The sequence below is a fragment of the Erpetoichthys calabaricus genome, chromosome 8 (assembly GCF_900747795.2).
Source record: "Erpetoichthys calabaricus chromosome 8, fErpCal1.3, whole genome shotgun sequence".
NCBI classification, from domain to species: domain Eukaryota; kingdom Metazoa; phylum Chordata; class Cladistia; order Polypteriformes; family Polypteridae; genus Erpetoichthys; species Erpetoichthys calabaricus.
In genome coordinates this window covers 69,889,366-69,910,187 of record NC_041401.2, presented here as the reverse complement: position 1 = coordinate 69,910,187, position 20,822 = coordinate 69,889,366, and the positions used below count along the sequence as shown (strand labels likewise).

Below are 20,822 nucleotides of genomic sequence, written 5' to 3'. Positions count from 1 at the left end.
AACTAAATATATATGGCAATGCCCGAGTGTACCTTAGGATGTTTTGGAACCTCAAAGTTTGATCCTATTTTGTTCCCCCTCTTGTTGGAACTGGCATTGGGAACCTGTGAGTCTGACCCACAAACAATTCATCTAGAAAGTGGGAGAAGGGGATGAGTAAAAAATATTTATTATTATTCTAGCCATGATACCTGTTGTAGACAAGTAATAGAATAATTTTTAAAAATTACTATCTCTTGCCCTACGTTTATCTTCAGCGCCTTTTCTCTGTAGTTGCATGTGTGAATGTCTCTTCACTGGCACTCCTCTCTTAAGTGCATCCCTGTAAAGCCTACTTCTTCCTCCTGTCTGTTTTTATTCTTGCCATCTTTGAAGGTGTCTCTCTCAGCATACTTCATATGCTTGTGACAGTGCGGGTTGACACCATGCTACTGGGTCCTTCCGGGAGCCTCTTGAACCCACTACTGCTGATAATGAACCCAAGGGATGAGCCAGACAAATGAGGACACACATGCAGCAGCAAGGGGGAGGTGCATAGAGTGAAATAGTGCCTTTATTAAAAACAAAGTCAAAAACAAAGCAGTGTCCCAAAGTGCAGTTCTCCATCCATTATAAATAAATAATCCTTAAAAAACAGTGCAAAACTGAAGGATAAAAACAAATAAATAAGCCATTGAAAGAGGTTAAAATCCTACACAGGAGTCTAGCCTTTGAAAACATGTCCCCGGTGCTTCCCTTTTAAAATGGATGTCTCCCCTGGCTTAACCAGCCTGGAGAGAAGTCAAACCAACAGGCGCAGCCAACCTTCTTCCACAGGTCCTGGCTCATGGCTTCAAGGAACTGAACTAGTCTGAACCCAGGCTCAGGTCCCTACTGCCCATGGCTCCAATAGGGCTAATAATCTGAGCCTCACCAACTTTCACTGCCTCCCTGGACTTACACAGTGAGTCACACCATCCAGCACTGCATCACTACAGCTCCCTAAACAGCTTAGCCAGAGAGATTCACTTCAGCAGCCCCTGAGCATCAGCCATCTTTAACCTCCATTCTTTCTTTCTTTCGTTTTTCTCTCACTCTTTCCATCCTGTGCAGGCTCCTTTATTTTATGCCGCAAAATTGAGTATGGGTGTGAGGAACCACTCCTTCCATGGCATCATTGATGTGCCCGACTCCGCTTGTGTATGCGGTGCAGTCTGCCATTTCCCTAATTAACCACAGAGTGAAACACACTCACACACACCCACACCCAACTGGAGCTTGAACCTTCTTGGGGTGCAATTATTTATTTAAAATTGGTCACTAATTTACCAGCCACCGATTGGCTATATGTCTTTACTCCTCCTCATGCTTCCTCTTTCGTCACATCACCAAAGCTGAACTGAACCAATCACACCAAAAACAAACTGACCAATCGTATTGCTCTGAAGGACTGGACACACAGACTTTGTTTTATTATATAGTAGATTTTGTTGGAAAACTATTGTTGATTCTCCCTTCAATTACATTACGCTTATGCATCCCCTTCAAACAGCAGACACCTGTGGTTTCTTTACTTGACCTATTCTGTGCACATCTGTATTCTCATTTTGATTCCGGTGCACCTTTTAAATGTTTCATGTATTGGGTTCATCTCAAATATTAATGGGACTGTACACTAAAAGTTGCATTCAGTAATTGGTTTAAAGGTTAAGCAGTAATGTCATTGTCGTAGTAGTAATATTGTCATGTGTACATAGTTACCCTGAAATTCTTAATTGCATGTCCATTTATTCATGGTATAGTCTTACCAGATTTCTGCAGCTGAGGTGCTGACAGCTTGTGGATGGTGCAGTTGGCTTTGAATTCGTAGAGGTTTGTTTACTCAAAATTTAAATTGACTACTTTTCTTTTTGCCCCTTCTTTATGTGTACTATATAATAAATGCATAATGTGTATATTATTGCATAATCTTGCACTTGTGTGCTTTTGTGCATTGTGACTTTATGTTGCTGCCGTGGCACGTCAGTTTTGGTAATCAATAAAATTCTGTCTACTTGCCTGCCTGTGTCGTCCAGTATTACACGGCCAATTAGTATATTTTTGTGCCAAACTTTCTGCTGTAACAAGATCTGAACATAAATCAATCCAGCAGACCCCTGTGACCCTGTGTTAGGATATAGCAGGTTGGACAATGACTGACTGACTGAATTCATCTCCTGAAGCCCACACCATTAACAAATTGAATGTGTTGTATAAGTGCTGAGATAGCTCTCTTTCTAATAGTAACTAATTCTATCTTCGCTTTATCCAGGAGCTGTATCCAGTGGTGAACGGTGGTGTTCCTGAGACCCAGGAGTTGTTGAAGCAGCGTTTTGATCACATTTTCTATACTGGTAATTGCACCGTTGGTAGACTGGTGATGGAAGCAGCCTCTCGGTACCTGACCCCCATCACTCTGGAACTTGGTGGGAAGAGTCCTTGCTACATTGACAAAAACTGTGACATTCATGTAGCTTGCCGGTGAGAGAGCATAATTGTGAGGCTGTTGACATATGAATGACTCCTTTAATGTGGCTCTTAGGACTGCAGACTGTAACTCTGAGGTGGGGGATGGAGGGGAGTTTTGGTCCTGTGGATTCTGTGTGTCAATGCATGTGTAACACCCATTGGTATTTTTATAGTGTCTTACATTTAAACCTTTAATCCTGACTTGCAATTGATATGTATGAGCTCACTAGTTCTGGTGACATTCAAGCCTCTCCATGTGTGAACTTTTATTTATTAATTATACCACACATCTAGTAATCATTTGTTAAATGCATTAATCACTTTCCCTATGGCTTGGCTTCCTGGATTCAATACAAAAGCATTGCTGTCATGGACACTTTTACAAAAGGAACATTCATTCATTGTTACAAGAGATACCACCTAATCAGCTTCTCTTATCAATGCCCTCTCCTACAGCCGCATCACTTGGGGAAAGTTTGTGAACTGTGGGCAGACTTGCATCGCCCCCGATTATGTGCTCTGTGAGTCAAGCATCCAGCATCAAGTGGTGGAGGAGATCCGATTAACTCTGCAGGTAAGCCCAGACTGCTAGGTTTCATTAGGCTCAAAAAATAGCTCATATCACCAAACTTAGTGACATAGTTCCAATGGTGGGGTTCCAGGCGTCAGGTGGAGTGTTTGCAGACCCTTGAGCTTAGAAAACTGTTGATCTCTGCTAAGGGACTGCAAATAGTTGCCCTGCCTCCATACGATTGTGTCATTATGCAAAGTTACTTAGTAATTAAACTTATTATTACGGTGTTTATGGAAAAAAAATCAGTTTTTCCAATTTTCCATCATAATTTCACAGTAGGGTTTTCTGTAGAAAATATCACAATTTGAAGTATGTGAAATTGTGTGTTTTTTTTTGTGTGTTTTTTTTTTTTTAACTGGGTCCTGCTAGCTTGTTTAGGGCTAGTATGGCTGACCCTACTGACCCAGCAGAGTTCTAGATGTTCCCTTACATGTGTGTGCACAACCTGAATGTTCTGTTACCCAGTGAGGCATGGAGGCCAAGACTTTCTTTTGCCCAATATAGTTTTTAAATTGTGTGTTTGCACTTCCATTTTAAGCTTTTCCTAGGCAAGGCAATGCAGTGCAAATCAGAAATGAGCCATGGAAAGCATCCGGCAAACACCTGGTGAGTTTCTTCTTACCTTTTTCGTGGACTGACTGGCTTGTTGACTAGTTTGGACTGGCAGTGTGCCATTTAGTGCATGAATACTGATTTGCACTTCTGGTGTCCTGATGCTGGTTTTGGCCTTGAGTAATTGATTGTGAGACTTTATGCTTTTGATGTGATTGTACTTTCATTTGTGTGATTTTTTTTGATAGCTTTATTTAGCTAACATTTTAATGTCACTGATGCTGGTGTCCTAAGGAATTGTTAACGTAGGCATGCAGTGTCTCTCCTTTACTTCCTTACATGAGATTTACATGAAATGTGTGATTGTGGTTCTGTTCAGTGTAGTACCTTCATAGTATAGTTGTATAATCAAATTTTATTGTGTGTGAATATTGTGTGGCACCATAAGAATTTACATTCTAAAATCACTACTCGTGACTGAATGATAAAGCTTTGTAACTGCTTGCTTAGTGCTGCCCACTTCTGAGTTTGCTACTGTCTTTTGTACTTTCAGGAATTCTATGGTGAAGACCCTAAGCTCTCTCCAGATTATGGACGCATGATCAACAAGCGCCACTTCCACAGAGTGATGGCCTTGATGGAGGGGACAACTGTGGCTGTGGGAGGGGAGAGTGATGAGGAGAGCCGTTACATTGGTGAGTTAACTCTAAGGCATTTTACCTGGTCACATATGTAGAACTTCTAAGTTTATAACGTCCTTTCTGTTTTCTAGCTCCCACAGTGCTGGTGAATGTAGCCCCCCACTCCAGGGTGATGCAGGAGGAAATCTTTGGGCCTGTCCTCCCATTGGTGTGCGTCCAAAGTTTGGATGAAGCTATTGATTTCATTAACCAGAGGGAGAAGCCACTGGCGCTATATATCTTCTCTGAAAAACAGAAGGTAGTGTTTTGGTGCACTTAAATAGTAGATGGGACACTGAACTGACAGCAATCTGGAATAGCACGGTAGAGTCACTAAGAAACCTTCTCTTAATGATCTGAGTGCATTCACAAAACCAGTTTACAAATGTTACAAATTTATGATTATTATGATTTTCATTTTCCCTATTTAGTTTACACAATTTATATTTTATTACTTTAATTTTTGGGCCTAATTCATTAAAGTGGTAAAGGGACAGATGGTGACATAAAGAATCAATTGAATCATCTTGATTATTATGACAATTTTATTCTGACCCCCTTTTCTTTGTTATCTACAGTGTGTGTTTATATATATATATATATATATATATATATATATATATATACACACATATAGTATCTCACAAAAGTGAGTATACCCCTCACATTTTTGTAAATATTTCATTATATCTTTTCATGGGACAACACTGAAGATTTGACACTGTGATACAATGTAAAGTAGTCAGTGTACAGCTTGTATAGCAGTGTAAATTTGCTGTCCCCTCAAAATAACTTGACACACAGCCATTAATGTCTAAACCGCTGGCAACAAAAGTGAGTACACCACTAAGTGAAAAATGAGTGCTGCCAACATTGCTGCAGAGGTTGAAGGGGTGGGGGGGTCAGCCTGTCAGTACTCAGACCATACGCTGCACACTGCATCAAATTGATCGGCATGGCTGTCATCCCAGAAGGAAGCCTCTTCTAAAGATGATGCACAAGAAAGCCCGCAAACAGTTTTCTGAAGACAAGCAGACTAAGGACCTGGATTACTGGAACCATGTCCTGTGGTCTGATGAGACCAAGATAAACTTATTTGGTTCAGATGGTGTCAAGCGTGTGTGGCGGCAACCAGGTGAGGAGTACAAAGACAAGTGTGTCTTGCCAACAGTCAAGCATGGTGGTGGGAGTGTCATGGTTTGGGGCTGCATGAGTGCTGCTGACACTGGGGAGCTACAGTTCATTGAGGGAACCATGAATGCCAAGCACGCTCCCTTCAGAAGCTGGGCTGCAGGGCAGTACTCCAACATATGGACCCCAGACACATCTCCAAGACGACCACTGCCTTGCTAAAGAGGGTAAAGGGTAAAGGTGCTGGACTGGCCAAGCATACTGTATCTCCAGACCTAAACACTATTGAGCATCCTCAAACAGAAGGTGGAGGAGCACAAGGTCTCTAACATCCACCAGCTCCGTGATGTCGTCATGGAGGAGTGGAAGAGGATTCCAGTGGCAACCTGTGAAGCTCTAGTGAACTCCATGCCCAAGAGAATTAAGGCAGTGCTGGAAAATAATGGTGGCCACACAAAATATTGACACTTTGGGCACAATTTGGACATTTTTCACTTAGGGGTGTACTCACTTTTGTTGCCAGCGGTTTAGACATTAACGGCTGTGTGTGGAGTTATTTTGAGGGGACAGCAAATTTACACTGTTATACAAGCTGTACACTGACTACTTTACATTGTATCAAAGTGTCATAACTTCAGTATTGTCCCATGAAAAGATATAATAAAATATTTACAAAAATATGAGGGGTGAACTCACTTTTGTGAGATACTGTATATAGATATACAGTGGGTGTAGAAAAGAATCACCCCCTTCAACATATTCCCATTTTTTTTTGCTTTACAGTCTTAAATGAAAACACACAAACCAGTATTTCTTGTTTTTGATTTTTTTTATAATTTTTCTGAACTGTAGCTATGATATCTTCCACTTGGATTTTATAGGTTGCATTGAGTACGTAAAGCTGGAAAAATATTGGTTTGTGTGTTTTCATTTAAGGCTAGGTAGATAGATATAGATATAGTACACTACTTATATATAATATACTTTTTTCTAACTTATTTATATATTTTTTTATATAATATCCTTTATTTTTTCATAGTGGCAGAGAATAGTTTTGTGTTGAATACATCTACACCGTTAACATATTTAAAGCTTATCCAATCCACAAACCACAAAGGATGATGATGAAGAATCATAAAGCTAGTCTAACTAATTGTACACAGACAACCACTTTACTGAACTGCACTGCTGGCCCTCTGTACTCCATAAAAGCTCCACAAACCAAGGGACAGAGGGATATTACTTTATTGATCCCCAAGAGGAAACATGCATGGCACCAGGAGAAATAATGCACATGGACTTGGAATGGAAAGTAAAAAGTGCAAACCAATACACAAGGTCAAGACCCTGAAATGTAAACAGAAATTCATACATAGTACTATACTAACTGATAGATATCAAGAGAACCTAAACAAATACTGACCTTGTGTCAAAGTGTCTGTTATTACTTGTTCGTATGAAGACAGGCATATTGGAAGGAGGCATTATACAGTTTAACAGCTACAGGCAAAAAAGAAAAGTACTTCCTCTTAGTACACAGTGGTAGAATGAACTAGTGGCTAAAACTCCAGAGGTCACTACATCATCCCTTTTCTGTCGCTGTCTCTAGTGAGTCTAGGGTCAGTTCTGTAATGCCACTGCAAAATTACAAGTAGTGCACATCTAACATTGTGCAGATCACAGCAAGCTTTGAATTGACAACATCATTAAATATGTCTTCTGGTGCACCACTTCTTTAGTACAGGAACAGGAGCATAGAACACTGCATGAGGCACTATGAACTGGAAGAACAACTCAGGCAGCTTGCCTCACGCATTTTAAGGACATGAACCATCTCATAAAGAACAGATTGTCAGGTTGCTTCTTTTGCGCAGCAGGTCTGTGTTATTCTTCCATTTTAGTGTACTGTTCAGAACAAGCCCCCAGATGTTTGCAAGTCTATAAAACCTCCATCTTCTTCCCCCATTTTGCTGATTGATTCAAAGGCTTCCTTGTCATACCCAAAGTCCACCACAAACTCTTTTCATTTGGTGTTGTTCAGTTTCAGATGGTTCTCCCCTCTCTGTGTTACTATGTCTGCCTTCACCTTTCTATACTTTCTTGTATCCATTGATAATGCATGGGAAAAATGTTTACATACTGGTGTTTCAGCTCAGTTAACATTGACAACAATGATGATGGCCCCTCAGTTTGGAAAGTCTGCCACTGTTAGCCTTTTTCTACTTTGGAGCAGAGCATGGGTGGATTGCCTTGACTAGTTTTACTTTTGTTTGTGTTTTTTTTTTGTTTTTTTTTTAATGGAGCAGATATGTTACATATATTTGTGACAAACCAAAGGGGAGACAGAATACAACTAAAGCACAAATTACACACACTGCAACATTCATCTGTTGTTGAACTTGTTTCAATGTCACAGGGTCCAGAGCCTACCCCACACCATTCCATCACAAGGCACACCGACACAAAACCAGTCACACAGGGTCAGGTTAGAATTGCCAGTTAACCTTTCAGGCATATGTGGGAGGAAAACTGTAAGCCACAGAAAAACCTTACACAGTGCAGGTAATTTTTCTTTTTAATTTCCGAAAAGAGACATGAAAGGAAAATCCAGCTCTTTGCTTTTCCTCTCTCTGTATTTTAAAAATAAATGAATAGTAGTATAACTGACAAACACTGTAAAATCAGAATGTCTGTATTAAAATTTAACAGATTCAGCATTTTCCTGTTTATATGCACAGAAACACTGAATTGAAAATCCCTTTCACATTGGCAGATCTGGCACTTAACTTAGGCATCCTGTATTGTCTGAAGCTATCCAAGTGATCACCTCAGTGATTGGCTCACATGAATGACTGCCTCAAGCTGCTGTTCTGCTCTGCGAAGCATTCACTCACTGTAAGATGCTGGTCCCTTCCAGCAGCCATGCTGTGCTATGCCCTGAGTAATCTGTTGATCGCTGCCAGCACCATGACTTTCAGGCCACTGATCACCATACTGTGTAGTCCTACACTCTCACTAGCCATCAGTTGTGATTGGTTAAATACTACAAAGCAAATGGACTCCAGAAACATTCTTCATTATTGGTCAACAGTTTTACACACAATCTTTAAACTTTTTATAGCCTATAGTTACATTTCTCTGTGTGCTACCAGATGCCGGCACACGTACAAGAATGTCACTGCCTGTCTCATTTCTATAAACTGGGGCACTGTGAATATTTGCATGTTTCGCAATTTGAATATATAAATGTATATAACCGTTCTTGCTATAATGGTTAGTGGGGCTTTGCTAAGACATGTGCCCGATTTCTCTGTGTATGGTGCTCGGCACCACCAATAGGACTATAGCATTCATACTCCTCCTCCATTAACTTATACACTGTGAACACTTGCCGCCAGTGGTTCACAGCTGTGCAGTTTTATTACAATACATAGATTATGATGTAGTTTCTCTGTGTTCAACCCGCTGCCTCTCCCCCAAGTTATGCTTGATTATTTTCTACTGTAACATTTTTTTATTCGTTACACAGCTTTCATTCTTCATTTTCAGATAATCCATAAAGATTTAGAAGGCTTCAAAAAGAATTAAGCCTACACGTTCAGGTGCATTGGCTCAAATATTTTGAAACTTTTCAATAATTATCAGGTCCTAAAAAATGTCCTTGAAATTATTAACTGATTTAATATTTATATCTTTAGAATGTGACAAGAAATTGGCATATCCAAGTAAAGTCTACCCAGAAATGGAAGGAATATGAAAACGTCATGCAGGAGGGAATTTGAACTGATGCCCCCGTTGCTGAGGCAGCAATTCAAAGCACTGTGCCACTAAACTTTAAAGATAATACAGTACATTCACAAAATATGAGACCAAACAATGTGTCATATACTGTATGTCTCCAGCCTTGATCTGAGTTGTTATATTTCTCTTCTTTAATACTGTAGTGTAACTCACAAAATAAGGGGTGAACGTAACCTGAGTTTAGATTAAGGCACATTGTATTTGGTTAAATCACAATAAATTCCAGGGCAGCATGGTGGCGTAGTGGTAGAGCTGCTGCCTCACAGTAAGGAGATCGGGTTTCCTATCCCTGCTGCTCCTTGTGTGGAGTTTGCATGTTCTCCCCGTGTCTGCATGTCTTCTCATAGTCCAAAGACATGCAGATTAGGTGGATTGATGATATTAAATTGGCCATAGTGTGTGGTTGGGATGTGTGTGTGTGTGTGTGTGTGTGTATGTGGGTTTGTCTTATGATGGGCTGGCGACCTTTCCTGGGTTTGTTCCTGTCTTGTACCCTGTGCTAGCTGGGGCAGACCCTATTCAGGACTAAGTGGGTTAGGAAATGACTGACCGACAATGAATTCAGATGCGAATGCAACATTTGGCTTCATCTATACCAGCTGAATTTCACTTCTGTGTAAAGTTTAAATGTGTTCTGGCAATTTTCATTTTCACTTTCTGAGGTGGCACAATGCATACTTTGAGTGTAATCTACTTCTGTCACATCCTCTCTTTTCCTTACAGGTGATAAACCGCATGATCAGAGAAACGTCCAGTGGAGGAGTGACAGTCAATGATGTACTTCTTCATTTTACTATTGAGTCACTTCCCTTTGGGGGTGTGGGTAAGTTGGAAGAAGTGGGAGAGGTCAGGGGTTATTTTAGTAGATAAACAGTTTAACTTCCTATTGCGTTATCCCAAACATGTACATTATACAATAGGTGAATTGGCAACTTCAAAACAGCTGAGCACAGGTTTGTGCCAGTGTGTACTCTGGCATTTGACCTTTATGCTTCTGAGGTAGATACCAGATCCTCGCATGGATCAATTTGTAGTTGTCAATTTAATTGGCATGCATGTTCTGGGATGTCAGAAGAATTTGGGGGTCCCAGGAGAAAACCTACATGGATACAAGGAGTCAATGCAAACATCACATAGACAGTGGCCAGACCAGAAAATTGAACCGAGACCCTTAGTGTTGTAAATCAGTAGTGCCTACACAAATGGTACTGTGTCCCTTAGATATATCAAGTTCCAATCTGAGTTAAAGCTAATTAAATTCAAATTTAATTGACACACAACAGCACAATGTGGCCATTAGCACATCTATTATCTTTATTAACTTGAGTGGGTTTTTTTTTCGTAAAGAAAGCAGTAATTTACACTTATGGTAATTAACCAAAGTATGAATGAATTAGCAATGGAAGTGAAGGCAGCTTGTGTTGAAAGTTTGACTAGCAGCTGCCATATTAAATAAATTTACCCTTTGTGTCCAATGTATTTTCTTTTAGGCCAAAGTGGCATGGGCAGCTATCATGGGAAACACAGCTTTGATCAATTCAGTCACCGCCGTGGCTGCCTTGTCAAGTCTCTCACGATGGAAGGAATGAACAATGTGCGTTACCCACCAATGAATGCAGACAAGCTTCACAAGGCCAGATTCTTTATGCAGAAGCGAGTGAGGACAAAGAACTTGGGATGGACCTTACTTATACTTCTCGTTAGTCTGTTGGCCCTAGCACTGCTCATTGCCTTGGTGGTCGTTATTCTAAAGGTACACACTTTCTTTTATTGAGCTGGTGTGTTTGGGAGCTGTTAAGCATTCTTTCCATTTCTCTGTATCTCTTACAGCACTCACAAATAATTTTACAGATTGCATACACTGTATCTTTAGATCTTTAGTTTCCTATTGATATTCACAATGACGGTGCAGAGGTGTCCGCATACTTCAAATGGGCTATATGCAGTGCTCATTGATTTGGATTTTCTGACCCCCAGATCTTTCCTTTTGATGTGTGCAAGCTGGTTTGTGCTTCATGACCTCCTTGCAAACATCAAAACCCATGTACTGCTTTCCAGTTACATTACCGATTAGGATGATGCATTTGAATTGAACTTCTTTACATTCATTTATTTAATTTGCCCCAGTTTTTGAGTAGACAAAAGAATAAGAGCATGGTAGAAACCTTTTTGTAGCAGTTACACTCAGAGTACATCAGTATTTGGTTTATAGCTGTAAATACTGTAAGTGGAAAATTTTCCCACCATTTTAGCAAAATCTTTCAAGCTCTTAACAAGGTGAGTGGCAACAGATGGTGGATACTAATATTTAAAATTTGAATGTCAGGGTAATTTTAAATGTCTTTCTGAAAAAAATTAACTTTAAGTTGCTTTTTTAAAATAATAAATTGATTTTAGCTGATCAAATTTAATTGTAATCAAAAATCTTTATTGTGCAATATAAAGTAAGAATTAAAGAGGAAGTAAATAAATATGTTGCACATACATTTAAAAAGACGCAGAATGCGTATTGACTATACAGGAAAAGAAACAACGTTGATAATAAATAAAATCAAATTTCAAAAACATTCTTTCCGATTCCTTTGGTTCCTAACTGAACAAAAACAAGCAAGCATAACTGGACTTTAATATTGCCTTTCAAAACATCTTTATGAACATGAAGAAAATGTATATAAAGACAACCCAAAGAAATTCAATCTCCATTGATGGAGCGCTGCCTCAGCAGATGCTGTACAGACTAGTAAAGAAAGTTTTCACTCTTGTCACACATTAAACATAAAACTACACTGCCATGAACCCCATATTTGCTTTGCCACACCAGAGTCTGTGATTCAAATTCTTACCGAAGTAGTCAAGACTTGCATTACTTTTTGTGTGAAGAAGTGATACCTTACTTTCTAGCCATACAAAGCAATTTAGACTGGAGTGTCTAACTCCAGTCCTGGTGGGCCGCAGCGGCTGCAGGTTGTCAATCTAACCATCTTCTTAATTAGTGACGAGTCACTGCTATTTAAATTCTTAAGCCTTCATTTTAATTGACTTGACTCAGACCCCTGAATTGTCTCTTTTTTCCTCACAGAGAGAGAAAATGAGCCAACAGATGACCGTCTAACCCACGGGTGTCAAACTCTGGTCCTGGAGGACCGCAGTGGCTGCAGGTTTTCATTCTAACTATCTTCTTCAGTTTTTGCTGTTAATTAACTTCTTTTGCTTTAATTTTAATTAACTTGACTCAGACCCCTTAGTTGTCTCTTTTTTTCTTAATTACCGGCCAAACAATAATGAGACACAAAACCAGCCGCCACATGACCAGCTCACCTGTGCCCATCACACAATATCTGAAAATAAAGAAAGGTGATGGTCTCGGTAAGTTTGATCTCTCAGGTCACCAAAACATTTTTGACTGTATTCTTATAAAAACAGAAAAATCAACAGTTTTGTAAATGTCTGCTGTGGCAGAATGAGAGTAGCAGCAAGCCACGGAATTAAATAACGGGTTTAATTAACAGCAAGAATCAGCTTCTCATTAAGGGATTGGTTGGAGTGAAATTGATTGGAGTTTGAAATCCCGGTTTAGCTGGTCATCTGTTGGCTCGTTTCACATCTTGTTTCTGTTTGGCTGTCATTTAATGAAGAAAGGAATAAATTCAGAGCATTGAATCCTTAAAAACAAGGCTATTAAAATAAAGGCAGTGAAAACTGCTCACTGATTAGTAAAAGGGTTAGAATGAAAACCTGTATCCACTGCGGCCCACCAGGCCCGGAGTTCAACACCCCTGGTCTAACCGGTGCCCATCACACAATATCTGAAAATAAAGAAAGGTAAAGGTCTTAGTAAGGCTGATCTGCTCTGGTCACTAAAACATTTTGACAGTCTTTTTAGAAAAAAAGAAAATCAATAGTTTTGGAAATATCTGCTGTGGCAGAATGAAAGCAGCAATAAGCCATGGAATTAAATAACTGGTTTAATTAACAACAAGAATGAACTTCTAATTAAGAACTTGGTTGAAGTTTGAAGCCCCAACTTAGCTGGTCATTTGTTGGCTCACTTCACATCTCATTTCTGTTTGGCTGCCATTTAATTAAAGAATCAATTCAGAGAACTGAATCCGTAAAAACAAGGCTATTAAAATAAGGGAAAAATGAGTTAATTAGCAGTGAAAACTAGCAACTGATTAGGAAACTGATTAGGAAAAGGGTTGGAATGAAAACCTGCAGCCACTGCGGCCCACCAAGATTGGAGCTGGACACCCCTGATCTAGAGTATTATCATTTTCACATATCGACATGTGGTCAGATGGATATTTCAGGCAGAAGCCTAAAGAAAATACATTTGTGAGATCATTGCTTGTTGCTTGTATTTAGGAATATTCTACCTTAGTGCAACAATGCAAGATCATGAATTGGATACATACAGAAGAAATCCTTCTAATTTATTGTGCAATATCATAAGCACAGAAGGCTGTTCTTGCCAAGAGATTGTTTTTTTGTTGATTTATCAAAAAGAAAAAAGAAAAGAGCTAAGATACTATCTGGTAGTTGAGTCATGGCAACTGGACTTCGTTCTTGTTAGGCCTACCTAACAAGAAAGAAGTCCAGTTGCCATAACTCAACTACCAGATAATTTAATCTGGATGACTGAGGATCTTCACAGACCGCTAAAATACTAGTTCAAATTATCTGGTTAAATGAAAAGTATGAATCATCCACATCCCATTAAAATGTATTGAAGTAATTGTGGAGACATGTCTGCCACTATAGTACAAAATACAACTACACCTATGAAAGTGGTCATTGCAAACATTGTTAAACATTACAAAATCATAACCAGTTCCCCACCTCTACAGTTTTAGAGATTTATATATGCAAAATGCCTACTATGAGACACTTTCTCATACAAAAAAAAAAATAAAATCAGAAGAAAAAATTCAGACATGAGTGTCAAGTAGGCTTTGCGGCTTAGGAACAAAGTTACCTAAAATATGTAAGATTTCAATAATTATTTACCGCTCCTATGCTGATCTTTCTGATCATAAAATAGGTCATTATTATAGCAATTGACGAGAACAATTCATAATTTCAGAATTAAGGTATTTGAGGGTTCCTCTAGAGTGCCTCTTTCTCTTGCACGTTTTGGCTGAAAAACTAATCAGCACATTGTCATCTCATAATATGCTTAAGTTTTGAGTTTCATATTTTTCCTTCCAGCCGTTTTAGTTCTAGACTGTCCTCAAGAAACTGACACACAAACACACACAGACAGATATTTCTGGTATCGGGGACCTGAAAATGTCAAGATAAATCAAAAACCGGAGATCGATATTTTTGATGAATTTAAAGCTTTCGCTTTTCCTCCATAGATCATAGGTTAGGGTAGGGGAGGGCGCAAACCAAGAACGAACAGAAGGAGTGGCCAAGCTGACAATTTTAGAACTAAATGAAAATGTGATGTTTTTTTTTTTTTTTTTTTTACATTTTTTTTTGTGTATAAGACATCACTTTCCCACCAAATTATATAGGATGGATTAGGATTCTTCCAGTTGAGCAAGATACTTCCATCATGAAAGCAATAGGGAATTAGGAATGATTGTAAATACAAAACAACTGTATATGATAAATAAGCAATTTTCCTTCAAAACCAGGACGAGGAAAACATTTGACTTAGCAGGGGAACATTTTAAGCCAACAAAAGCAATAAATTAATTGGGAAGAGACGTTCCACCATATTGAAGTGTGCTTCGGATGAGACAGGAGCTGCCTCTGCTTTCTTATATGAGTGGAGTCACGTTTGAGGCTAATAAGCTCCATTGTGTACTGATGCACAATGTCTACTCAACGTTTCGCCATGCTTCAGAAGCCACAAGGAGAAAATATACTGTACCTTGGTGACCACAAGGTGGAGTATAAATGACTGCTTCATGTAAGGGACAGACAGACTCTGAAAAAAGACAAATGTAACAGTCCTTTGATTGCAGAATAAGAACCCTGTTGAAAAGGAGAGACGAATGCAAAAAAGTGAGGACTCGGAAAAAGACTAGGAGATTCTAACTTGATAAATTATACAAAAAGTTTAACGGGTTACAACTGAGCTTGAGAAGTTTTTATAATTTTTATTTTACATTTCTCCCTTTTGTATTCCCCTTTTGTATTAATTAGAATGCACTACATTATTCCTACTTTGTGTTTTTATTAAGGGTTTAGGATGTTACCATGTGGTGATTCAATGACACTGAATACACAATATTCCTAGTGCAGTGTTTTTATGTTGAACATCTCTGTGCCTTCTATAAGAATGCAAAGCATTACTTTTAAAATCTCAGTCATCGTCCAACCTGCTATATCCTAACACAGGGTCACAGGAGTCTGCTGAAGCTAATCCCAGCCAGCACAGAACGCAAGGCAGGAACAAATCCTGGGCAGGGCACCAGCCCACCGCAGGGCACACACTAGGGACAATTTAGGATCACTAATGCACCTAGGACTGTGGGAGGAAACCTACACAGACATGGGGAGAACATGCAAACTCCACGCAGGGAGGACCTGGGAAGCAATCCCGGGTCTCCTTACTGCAAGGCAGCAGCGCTACCACTGCACCACCATGCTGCCCTACTTTTAAAATCTGCACCATACAACTTTCATTACACACCCACACACATTTTTTAGGTGTAAATTCACAACTCTTTCGTATTTTCATAAATATACTGCACACTGTGAAGCTGCCAAAATCTTTGGCTAAAACTACTGATCTATTCTCTGTTTTTGTGTGTTACTGTTTGTTTTTTTATTGATATTTTCTGATGTTTTTAAATGCCAAAAATTTTTATTAAATAGAAGCCATTAACCTCCTTAACGTTAATCCTAAGTGTCTGTTGGGCTCCAAATTCTATATAAATACAGTTAGCTCAAATGTCTCTCAGGATTTAGCTCTTATAATTCAGTGCACAGCATTAAACCCAAATAACCCTTGGGACAGTGTTCTGCTGCCATCTAGTGGATAAAATAACATTTTGCTTAAAAATAAATCCTGAATACTGTATGTCTATGCATTTTGTCACTCTAAGGTAGCTCATCAATATTAATGAGCTAGGTGGAATCTTAAAAACAAATGCACAATGGCATGTAAACGAAAAGCTGTAAAAACAGCTTTGGAACAAAATGAAATTGAACCATTAGATGAATTAAGCAATAGTGATGATAGTGTGAAGTGATCATCAGACAAAATTGTAAAATTGATGCATATGACACTGTTTGAGCAGACCGCTGTGATGATGCCTTGTGAATTTGGTCAACTGAAGGGTCACTATGGTGCCAGTGGGTGCATGGCAAAAAGGCAAGTAGAAGGACAAGAAAGACGTTTGTCCCATAACTGTCATTAACTGTTGTTCGTGTCAGGGGAAATGTGGAAGTCACAACCTGGGTTGGCTCATATTATGCCTCCATTCTGCTGGGATAGGATTAGGCCTCCTGTGACCCTAAATTAGTTTATGTGGGTCTGATATTGTTGTTACAAATAGTATAATTTGTGGTTCTATACTCTAGCTTTTTATTTTTGCATATCTGTTTATTACATGATATTAAATGTTGTCTATATTTCTAGGGTCTCAAATGATAACGCTCCTAGGGTCTCAAATGATAACGCTCCAGTCATCCATGATGTCTCATTTCAAGAAAAAGAAGATCAGCTAGGTTTTGTTCAATTGCTGAAGATTCCCAACCACTCTTTCTGTTACTCAATAATTATTTGAGGATCTTTGCCCAAAGAAGAAGCATTAATTTTACAGAAAGAAAAAAAAAACTGTATATCTTGATGAAATATAACTGGAAGACTGCAGATATTTTTCATCTGCCATCTTCTATTGTGTGGTACAGTGAGATCCTTTAATTTCCAGCAATTTACAGTAGAAAAATTTCCACTGTTATTTGTCTGAAATATCAAACACACTGCCAAATTATACAACTTACAAAAGGTTCAGGGAAATATTAAGGAACGACTGTTAGACACTTACCTTTAGTCCTGGCTTGTACCATGAGATGGATATTCATATGAAATGAAGAAAAAATTGCTACTTGCTTTTTACAACTGCAGTCGTAGCCTTCAAAGCTAATAGAAATGGGCAGTGGGAGAAACAGTATGGTAACTGGAAGGTCAGTGTATCTGCCGCCTTCTCAGAATATCAACTTCAACTTCTTGGATGAAAACATATAATCAAAAGACGACAAAGGTTTGACAGATTTTACTTTTTTTAATTGTTGCTCCGAGAGCTCAGCCTTCATTTTGCTGTTCACATTACTAGGTTAAATTTAGAGCCTTTTTTGTGAGATCACTCCATTCATTTGTATATCCATATTACTCCAAACTAATTGCTTAATTAGAAGCCAATCACTTTTGATAACAGAACTTTCTTAATTTGATGGTTTGTTAGTGGCTTCAGTTTCTCCCACATCAGGCCATTCTTTTAATGCATTTTTTGTGGATCAGAATAGATTACTAATTCTCCTTTCTTTGTTTATTTTTGTTTCTGTTTCTTTTCAAAGGTTTTATTAAAACCAATGATTTATGATGGAATGATTCTTACATTTGGGTTGTTTATGAGTAATAGTAATTAACAAGGGATAATCTCAAGAGGGCCTGAGAAGTGCCAGTAGACGTCATGGTGCCACAGTAGACCCAGAAAAGTGAATCTGGTAGCAAAGTGATGTCAACACCTTTTATTTTTAACCCTGCAGTTCTGCTTCTCTGTCGTACTTTTTAGCGTTGCTGGCCAACTTTGATGTTAATGATGCTGTGCAGTTAACACTTGTAGTGCATTTTCTTCATTTAAAACAATGAGTGTTTAATGTATTGAGCATATGCCCCATCTAGGAATTGTTTCTGCCTCGTGCCCAATGCTAGCTGGAATGGGCACGTCCCTGGATTGATGGATGTAATCATTAAACATCCATCCTATTCAGAAATATTGTGGCAAGGTGTCCTGGGAATTTAATGGCAATTCACAACACAGCGAAGCCTTAATGTTGTTTTCTCACCATGATGATATCTCGCACTGCCACCTGGTAGAATCCTCCAGATTTACATAAAGTACATGTGCAAGCATAAACAGTACACCGCTTGAGTAGCAGTAGCATCTACAGGCACACCCGTCGTGTCGCGTGAAGTATAAACCCAGCCTAATGCTTCTTTTTTAAATACATAAAACATTTTCACAAAATGTTTAAATAGTTTAAACAAAACAAAAATCTGTGGTAAAAATGACCCTGCTAAAATAAAAGTAGGATACAATGGAGCCTGTCTCAGGACATTTGCTACTATGGCCAGCAGTTAGCAGCTCTCCCCCTCGATGAAAGGTGAAGTTACCATGTCAGGCTATCAATGTATAGCTGTGCTGGTGAGGTTCATAAGAGTACAAGTATTAAGTAACATTACAGGAATACATTTATTTAGTTTTAGCACCAAATATAAATATGTACTTCAAATTAAATTGACAGACGTTATCAGTGTTTCATGTCTGTGAACCCTACTACTCATCTCTGAAATGTAGTCTGCTTCGTGTTCCACTCAACGTCATCTGTTTTATTATGTTTTTAAATTGCTTCCTCTGAATTTTTAAATTCTTGTTTGGCATCTTCTTAGATTGGAAGTATTTACTTACTTTACAATTATTTTCCTTGTTGCCCCCAGTCGTTCCACAGGAACAATTTTCTGTCAGTAATGATCATCCAGTTTGTCACTGAGTACGTGGACAGGTGAAGTCGCCAAACAAGCCACCATGTATGAACAATGCAATTCTTTTGAAGAAGTAAGAGGAAAAGCATTTGGTAATTTTTCTCAAATATATACACATTAGAACTGTTTAAATAAAAACAAAGGGTTTTGCAAAGATGTTTTTAAAAACAAGAGCTTTCAAATTTGAGACACCATTGAATGATTTGAACATTTCAGAATTTCAAGGATGATGTGCAGAGTAAACATGCGTCACGGTGTGAGATCATTCTTACATAACGACTTAGTGTTGAAACTGCGCAAAGTAAGACTTGTGTTTTTTAAACAGCATTTGTATCATGTAAACAATGGAATATACATTTGTGATTTGGCGTGGGTTGCCCACTCTTCTGCATTTTTAAGTCTCTGCTAAAACCAGGATTTTGATAATTGTCATAATTGTCATGAATATAAAGGGCTGCTCTTTTACATTAAAAGTCAAAAAGCTTAATTATTAAGTGCATTTAATTTGTAATTCGTAATCCACTTCATTGCATTAATATACTGGATGTTTCTTCTAAATCCCTCACTGCGGTTTCTGCTCTTCTCTAGTTATATTACTTGAGTCCCAGGTCTACACCTCTGCCTGGTCAATATTGGCGAACACTTCTATGGACAACACCTAAAGGAGTGGATCAATTTAACTAACAAGTGATTAATAATCAATAATTCATCCACTCAGTGTCATTGTTGACTCAGTCTGAGTGTAAGGTGGGAGCTAATCTTGCAGGGGGCACAAGTCCTGTGCAAGGCACAAGAATCCTTCTGGACAGTTGAGAGTTGACAATTAACTTTAAATGCAAGTCTGTGGGATGTTTGAGGAAACCGCAGTTTCCAAACAAAACAAAATATTACCGAGAGAATGAGCCACACTCCATACTGACTGTGCCTTTTGAAACTGAAGCACTGAGGCTGTGGGGCATCAGACCAATCGCTTCAGCACCCTGTGCAAACTCTCGTCTGTTTAAAGTAGAAGATGGCTTATGGGCTGAGAGGTGTTACTATGGGAATACATTCAGTAGCCAATCAGTGGCCAGGGTAAGAACTGAAATACACATAAAAATATAGGAGTGTCAGACTGCAGTTCACAATTGTATGCTGGACACACAAGTCACACATTGACCTGCACACTAAAATTCATTCTGTCAGCCAGTGTTACCTTCATGCCTCAGCAATCAGAGACATGAGTTCACATAAAGAGAAGTAGAAAATCCTGCGAGTAGAGCAGTGTTTGTGGTGCAGAAGTAAAACTGAATACAAACTTTAGATAATTTAAGTTGAAACTGTAGATTTCATTAAGAATGACACAGCTTTTAATTTATGTCTGTCTGTCAATAACAGCATTCCTCAAAAAGCAGCAGCAACTAGTAACTGCTGATGAACTCCGCATTCTCTTTAAATCTTCATCTTTGATTATGTTAACCTGCACAATGCACACCACGTCATTCAGACCAAGTGACATTGTTTCAGTCTTCCGATCATCAGATTTTGATGATCTCATGTCTCTTCTCCGCTAGCAGTATGACTTTCTGCTGCTGTTCCTTTAGATTGTTAACTGGTTGCCTGTTATTTGTGTGTGTGTGTGTTCTACATGTGTGTTGATATTTGTGATTTAACTTTATTTTGTTTTATGTTACAATAGTACTCATGTAGTATTGTAATCATTACATTCCTATTAGTGATATGTCTTTGTTTATATAGAGAGAAATGTTTTGAAGCCATGTTACTACCATGTTATCTAGCTCTGTGCTAATTTGTTTCTTCTTGGTGCTTCAAGGTCCAATGTGTTCTGCACTAGAGTTGTCCTTCTGCACACCACTATTATAAAAAGCTTTTG

General features: G+C 38.7%; 1 protein-coding gene across 3 annotated transcripts in view; it reads left to right on the top strand.

Moving 5' to 3' along the window:
* LOC114655623 (aldehyde dehydrogenase, dimeric NADP-preferring-like) overlaps positions 1-20,822 on the top strand; it is a 42,205-nt gene extending 21,383 nt beyond the window's left edge. Inside the window, exons 3-9 of one of the 3 annotated variants that reach the window (XM_051931342.1) lie at positions 2,291-2,499; positions 2,944-3,061; positions 4,167-4,308; positions 4,386-4,552; positions 9,949-10,048; positions 10,716-10,978; positions 16,847-20,822. In XM_051931342.1, coding sequence (XP_051787302.1) covers positions 2,399-2,499; positions 2,944-3,061; positions 4,167-4,308; positions 4,386-4,552; positions 9,949-10,048; positions 10,716-10,978; positions 16,847-16,858 — 903 coding nt within the window. In that variant the 5' untranslated portion in view covers positions 2,291-2,398 and the 3' untranslated portion in view covers positions 16,859-20,822. Of the gene's footprint in view, positions 1-2,290; positions 2,500-2,943; positions 3,062-4,166; positions 4,309-4,385; positions 4,553-9,948; positions 10,049-10,715; positions 10,979-16,822 lie in introns of all 3 variants that reach the window. The other 2 variants (XM_028806747.2, XM_028806748.2) reach the window with 2 other exon arrangements.